Source organism: Raphanus sativus, chromosome 2 (genome assembly GCF_000801105.2).
Source record: "Raphanus sativus cultivar WK10039 chromosome 2, ASM80110v3, whole genome shotgun sequence".
In the NCBI taxonomy this organism is placed as follows: Eukaryota; Viridiplantae; Streptophyta; class Magnoliopsida; order Brassicales; family Brassicaceae; genus Raphanus; species Raphanus sativus.
In genome coordinates, this window is record NC_079512.1 from 8,174,985 (window position 1) to 8,183,056 (window position 8,072).

At 32.2% G+C, this 8,072-nt stretch overlaps 1 protein-coding gene across 1 annotated transcript; it reads right to left on the bottom strand.

The window, feature by feature from the left end:
* Positions 1–215: 215 nt before the first annotated feature.
* On the bottom strand, positions 216–1,733 carry LOC108839732 (U-box domain-containing protein 20). The gene has a single exon (XM_018612503.2). It carries the CDS (start codon positions 1,572–1,574, stop codon positions 291–293), a length of 1,284 nt encoding a protein of 427 aa, XP_018468005.2. The 5' UTR covers positions 1,575–1,733; the 3' UTR covers positions 216–290.
* Between the last annotated feature and the right edge of the window lie 6,339 nt (positions 1,734–8,072).

Genomic DNA, 8,072 nt, shown 5'->3' on the forward strand with positions numbered 1-8,072 from the left:
CAACCCCTCGTTAAAATGAATATCAAAGCTCGAGCTAACCACCAAATTACGGATCCAAGTCGGATTTGGCTTAGCATGCCTACTCCCCAATCATTTTGTAATGAACCTCAAATCAATTAACTGAATTAAAAATTCTCTCTCACGCGTAACAAACCCGACCTTGAACTCTAGTTTTCTTTTGAATCAAAATTGTCTTTTATTTTCTTTTGTCACAAGAATCAAAATTGTCTATGATTTAGAAAACAAATGTTGTTTCAACTTATTAACAAAATATAAGCAATTTCTTTGAATTAAGATGACCTCTTTAAATGCTTAAATTCAATCGAAGAATCAGAAACATCAACAAATCCATTAATCTTCATATGTCTATTCATCATCTTCAACAACTCTGTAACTTTCTCCTTCGTCCCTTCTCCACATCCAACTTGTAACATCACAACAAGCTTCTTAAATGCACCTAATCGCAACGCTTCTTCAACCTCAGTCCCATCTCCAGTTTTGCAAATCTTCCACATCACGGAAACCAAATCCTTCTTCGCAGACTCTGAAATCTTCAAAACCTTCTTCACCAGAATCGGCATCACTAGTTCGTTTCCTCTCACTATCGTCCTCCCTTCGTTGCTTTCACAAATCGCGTCTAGAACCAGTAACGCTTTCTCGCAAACGCTATTCTCTGAGTCAACAAGCATCTCCACCGTTGAATTAACCAGACCAAGTTCCATAAATCTCGACGTAGTCTCTGGTTTAGCAGAGATCATGTGGAAGATCGAAGTCAGGGACGACGAATCGCGAATCGACTTCACCAACGCGTCGAAAACGCCGTTAATCGCGGCTAACTTGTGAACGTTTGCTTCGTCAAGAGATAAAAGCTCCTTCACCAAAAACGCAGCGTTTTGATCACCGCTTTTCATAAACCCCACTAAACGAGTAAACGACGTCGTTGAAGTTAAGTTCGATTGACCTTCTGACCCAATCGGAAACATCCACGTCAGCAAAAGCAAAACACCCTCCAACAACCCTGACGCGCTCTCGTTTTCAGAAAACGCGTCGAAACAAACGCAAAGAACCAATCCGACGCCGTTCGCTTTAAAACATTTCTTGTTCCTCTCACTCTCTTGCCCTAACCTCTTCATCTTCTCGACCATCTCCACACACACCACGTGATCTCCACGCCGCGTCGCAGACAATAACTTCCCACAAATCTCGATCGCTTGATGGCCCGTGACGGGGACACGTGGCGTCGGGACACGATCTAACGATGACCCTTTAGCGACGCACCATTCTTGAATCATCCTCCGAATCGCGTGGTTCGGTGTCTGGTCCAAAGTGGCTAGAACCGTGTTAGTCACCGGACACGTTTGGTTACCTGACTCGAACCATTTCTCGATGTTTTCGCGGTCGTAGGTGATCCCGGAGGCGATAATCACAGGATCTTTCATTAAATCGTACGATATCGGGCACTGAAACTGCGACGGAATCACTATCTCCTCCTCCTTCCCCGAGGTAGTAATCGCCGGAGTTAATATGTCCTTCTTGGTTCCCCCTCGCCGTCTCATTCTCAACGAAAGTCCCATAACAAGAGAAGGATATAAATTAAAAATGAAACTATGAGAAATCTTTGACTGTCTTCATAATAATGAAGGAGACAAGTTGGGAAGAGTATATATATGTTTTGTAATGCGATGATAATGGTTGGTCATAGGTTTCTGGAAACGCGAGTGGGTCAAAGTGAATGAAGAAGGTTTTTATGTCATATGATTTGATTATTCGCTAGCTGTTAGGAATCGGAAAAATTGACCGTTGAATGTTTGAAAATCTTGAATGATAAATTGACAACTAATGCGGAAAGAGGAAAAAAAAGTTTGAGATGTAAACTTATTCTTTGGGTTAAGATTGGGTTTTCTTTTCTTTTTCCTCTTTTTCACAAGGATTGGGTTTTCTATTTCTTTAAAAGTGTGAAAATACATACATGCCAAAATGTGTTTTAGTAAGTTCTTTGGTTTAGATCTGAACTGCTGACAAAAAAAGATCTGAACTTAAAAGAAAAGTTTTTACAATAACGAATTTATGCAAAAAATACTTACTAATATTCAGAGTAGATATTCTAAAATATAAATTTAAGGAAGGTTTTTGTGGTTTAAACTTTTTTTTTTTACAAAATTATTAAAACTTTTAATAGTATTAGCATGCAGTAAAATATCTGATCAAAAATTCAAATTTTATCAGTCATTTAGCAGGAAGACAGTCATTTCATATCTAACATATCATGATTTGTTCAATTCATACCTAACTTATATGACCAAACAAAAATATACATGTACTTCCGAAAATTTCAAATAACATATATCTTTTTTTTTTCGCGAAAACATACACCAATCCCCACATCATATAATTTTGATTATGTCAGCTATTTTTGGTGATGAAGATGACACGTAAACATAATTTTTTAGAAAATATAAAATTTTATAAATTTTCATTATTTAGTAAAATTAACAAAAAATAGTTAAATAATAAATTTTTAATATTATGTAAGAGATATATTAGTTATAATATTTCGATCCTATCATAATATTATTTTTTTAAGAGTTATATATGTGTTGTAATGATTCAAATTAAATTCTAGTGTTGCAGTCGTGATACTCTCGATAAACCATGGTTATGTTGTGCAGTCATGTAAATAATTTTGTTTTAAGAGATTAATAATTAATGATATGCTACTCTAAATAATGCAAGGGAGTGTTAGTGGGATGTGAAATTCTCATTATTGTTAAAATTCTTAAATTCTAGTGTCATTGGTTAATGTATTCTAACATTCTTAGTAAGATCTAGTATTATTGTTTTATTATTGTTTAATAACTTACAAAAAATTGTTATTTAAAAAGTTTAGTTTTTAACGATTATATAATCCTGTTAAATCTAGTATTATTGGGACTTGATTCTAGATAATTCTACTCATAAACAAAACTTTAAAAATCTTGCATATAGCCACTGGATTCTGAAAATCATTATACTAGCAAATTTTGATAATTTTTTAACTATGAAAAATCATTTTCAACTCTTAATTTATACATTCAACAAATCTATTGATTCTTTGAATCAACCAACTCTACATAAATTGTACTCCCACTAAACCCTCCTAAACAACATAACCATGATTGATCGAGAGTAACACGACTGCAACACTAGTATTAAATTTGAATCATTATAACATATAAATATATAACTCTTATAAGACTATAAACAATGGGGGTTGAATCTTTTATACAATAGTTGAAGCCATCGTAAAAAGGGAGTTGAATTTTTTAAAATGTATACTTAGATTAAATGTAGTTGAAAACATTCAATTACTTGAAACCCAAATTTGTGGGACCATTTGTGACAAATGTCACTTTCTAAATGTTTTTGATATTTTTGTATGCTCTTAATTAACTAAAACTAATAATATCATTATTAATTTAGTATTTCTTATTCTATATGAAGATTTATTATTTTGAATCTCTATAAATAGAGACTAGATTTATATAATTTGGATGTAGGAAAAATAATTATGAATTAGTAAAATAGGTTGTTAAAATTTATCAAATAAAACTATTGTATTCTGTTAAAATTGTTTGTATGTTGAATAATAATGTGGAAGAAAGAGAAGATCTATTCTATCAAAAAAGCGGCGAGAGAGAAAAGAGCACGAATTTGAAACCCTAGTTCTGCTCCGACGTTACCGGCGCGTCCGCGCGCGTCAGACCGTCGGGAGCTCCGTTCTCCTTTAAATAGTCTTTGTCTTTGCTTCACGATCAAAACCCCTCTCATATCGCTTTGTTTCCGGTCTCTGGTCAGGCGAATCTCTGTTTTCAAGGAGCTGCGCGGGAGATCTTCGGCGAAGGTGGAGATCCGGCTTGCTCTGGAGTCGAGGCGCGGTGTGTTGCAGGGGTTATGGTTGGTCGAGTCGGCTTTTTATGGCCGAGAGATAGGTCGTGTTTCCCTTTTAGATCTTCTCTCGAGGCCTCCTTGTTCGTGGTGTGCGTTGATTTTAGTTTGGTTTATGGTGTTGTTGGTTTAGTTGTATGTTGTGCTTGGTTTGACTACAGTGGTAAGGTTCGGGATTGGTATCAGCGTGTGTGGTGGCCATATTTCCTTTTTGGCCGTTCGTTTGTATTGCTATATGTGGAGCTTAGCATTTGATTTAGCAGACTTTAGTTTAGAGTTATAGATGCAGTGAGTGCTTGTCGTATGGTTCTTCTGCCGAGAGTGCATCCGGAGAGTTTCTGTCGGCAAGACTTCGATTTTGTGGGGTTTTAGTTGAGCTTCTATCTAGGATTAAGTGGATGTATGGGCGTCGGATCCGTATCCGAAGGTTGGGTTGATCGAATTGGCGGTCCCTCTTGTCGGGTTACGAAGTCTCAGGTTCTTGGAGTTTGGACGTTACCGTTTGGCGGGCGTAAGCAGCAGCGGTAAGTTATGGTGTGGTTGTAAGAAGTGGATGTTATCGTGTACTGGTTAGAGGCAGCAACGATATTTCCCTGATCATTGGTTTGTGCTTGTGTCTAAAGTCTGTTGAATTATTTTGTTTAATGCTCTTGTGTAGTGATTAGTCGTATATCTAAGTCACCCCTGTGTGGGTTCTAGTTGCCGCCTTCATGTGGGCTTTTGTTTCTGGGGCTTTCTTATTTTGCCGCCAGCTTGTGTATTACAACTGCTATTTCATTTTGAATGAATTTCACCAGATGGAAAAAAAAAGAGAAGATCTATTCTATTAATTCTCCAACATGACCTATTGATATTAGTTATGTCCAACTTAAAAAAAAAACAGAAATCAGTATATAACTGCATTTCTATGTAAACGAATATGTACGTGCATATGTGAGTTTAGTGGTAAGTGGTAACTGCGTATAAATATAACTGCCTTATATAACTAACACTTACTAATATATTTTGTAACCTCCTTTACGATTCCAAAATTGTCTGTTCTTTCTCTCATATACATACAATAACTGACAAGAGATAACTGACAGTACATAATGTATGTGAAAATGTAGAAATAAATGACTAATTATTTTTTGACCGAATATGTAAATGACTAATATTTTCATATTTGGTCGACTAATATATTTTTAACAGCTAATGCTAAGTAATTATATTCTTTAATATCCATGCAACAATATGTTTGACAACTGATTTCTTTATCATATTTTATACGGTTCAAAATATTTTAAAATGTTTTAATAAATTAGATTTGATTATTTCAAATATTAAAATTATTAGATTTGATTACTTCAAATATTTAAATAGATTTAAATAGGTCTAAGTACATCAGTATAGTTCTCATAGGTCTAAATAGATAATCCTATTAGATTTTAAAATTAAATGAATCTATTTTTTCAAATCTATTTGATATATACTTTAAACGGTTATACGTTTAAAAATATTTAACCTATATGTGGTATTAGATTTTCAAATTAAAATATATTTTGATTGACAAATAAATACACATAATTTTTAGAAATTATTACATAGTGATTTAGGTATACTGTAACTCTGTTTAATCTTTTAATGAAGGTTTATGTTGATAAAAAAAAGAATAAATATACACGTATCTATTCGGGTAGGGAAGTTCTTTTGAGTATCATTTTTTAGTTTTGGAAAAGTCTCATTCATATATTATGAAAACTGGGTTGGATTCAAATTGTGTCTTCATGGGTTTAAGTGGACATGATTTTTATGTAAAAGAACCATAAAAGTTTTGTATACCTGTTATATTCGGTTAAAATTAAGTAACTAAAATAACAAAACTACTCTATTCGTGGGTATTTCATATCAAATTACCCAAACTTATCTTAAAATAACTAAAATAACAAAAAATACTCATGAGATAATCTATTCTATTAATTCTGCAGTTTGTCCTATTGATAAAATTGTCCATTTTTAAATTTTATAACTCCCTTTTAATATATTTTAATACACTTTATCTATACACTTATACTTGCCCGTGCTTTTAATCTAAACAACAACTTCTCTTCCTTCTCGAAAATTAACTGACCTTACACCTTTATATCTCGGCCCAATTGAATAGATTTTAAATCAGGCCCATTACTATTAGTCCAGTGGGTTGACCCTCACACATAAAGACTCAAAATAAAATCAGGCCTATTACGTGTGAGTTAAGTCTTGCCGCATTTTCTTTAATACATTTTGCGCTCTAATTCACATGTCAACGCCTTTCTTCATTTTTGTTTGTAAATTTAATCAACAAAGTTATTTATTTTTAAAATATTCAAAGCCTAAAAATATATCCGTCCTCATAAGTTTGGTCCAACTATTTGAAAAATCGATTTATAGGTATGGGTTATGAGTAATTTATGCGGAGTGAATGTGGGTTGGTGAATTTTGGATCGTGACTACCCGTCGACCCGCAAAATATTAAGAAAATAAAAATTAAAAAGGTAAATTTAAAAAAAATACAGGAATTTAAAAATAATAATTTAAAATTTAAATCATGTATAAATCTTTTATTATAAATATATTTTAATAATAAAAATCAAATAATAATTTTTAATATATATATATATATAACCCGCGGATAACTACAAAATTAAGCGGAGCGGGTGCGAGTATAAAATTATTTGTTTGCGGGTTGCGCGGATCAGATATTTTGACCAAAACAAAATTGAAAATCCACGGGTTGGCGGGTCAGCGGACGAGTTCGATCCGCAACCCAACTTTAACTGTGCGTATACCAGATCAATTTTTAAATTGCTATAAAATATATTTTGATTAATATTTATACACAAATATGATTTTAAATATAATACAAATATAATCACAAAGAAAAAATATCAAAAATTAAATTAAAAACAAAATATATACCCGCCCTTTTAAGGGCGGATCAAAATCTAGTGTGAAATATTAAAAGATGAAAAATAGAGTGTTGAATGTTTTAACCATTGTACATAGTCTAAGGACAATATTGTGATAGGATCGAAATATTATAACAAATATATTTCTTCTATAATATTAGAATTTTATTATTTAATTATTTTTTGTTAATTTTAAGATATAATAAAAAATTTAAAATTTTCTAAAATATTTTATTATAAAATGACTATTTTCTAATATTATTTATGTGCATCCTCGTCAGAAAAATAGTTGACAAAACATCCACGTTAGTAAAATTAGATGATATGATAGTTCATGTGGCGAATAGTGTATATCTTCGCCTAAAAAAAGTTAACAACATATATATCATTTGAAATTTTTGAAAGTATGTGTATGTATGTTTTTACAGTATTCTATTATAGTTGGATATGAGTTGAACATATCGCGATATATGAAGTATGAAATATGTTTTTTTCTTGACATAGCACATGCCGATTTAAAATAATATATATTTTATTAATACGTAATATAAGAATTAAAATGATATATTTTCTTTCTGTAACTTTACATGCAATAGTATAACTTTTGTTTTTAGTAAATAGGAGACAAATTAATATTTAAATGATGAATAATGTGAAATCGGCTAGTGATTGACTAAGTCAGTCAACGGTCGGTGCATGAAAACGCTACCATGCGCATATGTACATTACGTTACGTGTTTAACCTGTTTGATCTTTTCTCTTGAAAACGCTACCATGCGCATATGTACATTACGTTACGTGTTTAACCTGTTTGATCTTTTCTCTTGAGGTATCACTCTGTCCATATTCATTTTTCAGACTACTATTCTTTTCTCTTAGATCAGAAACACCAAACTCGAACTCCAATTTGAAATGCCCAATACCTGCTCTTCCAGTTCCAGCAAATTCAGTGTTATAGCTCCAATTGATGACCATGTTCTAGGAAAAAAAAGATGATGAATTCTTTGTTCCTCTACTTTTATACCATTTATGTTGATTTTTTTATCAATTTTATTACATGTAGATCTCATCAAATTTCTCTCTTCTCCTCATGTTTAGATGAATTTATGGAAAAAAATATTCTTTCTAAATTTTGATGAGGAATAAATATAATTTTTTTTAAAAGATTATTCATCGTCATTCCTCTTTTTATATTTATTCATTTCCTCAAATGAAATTTGT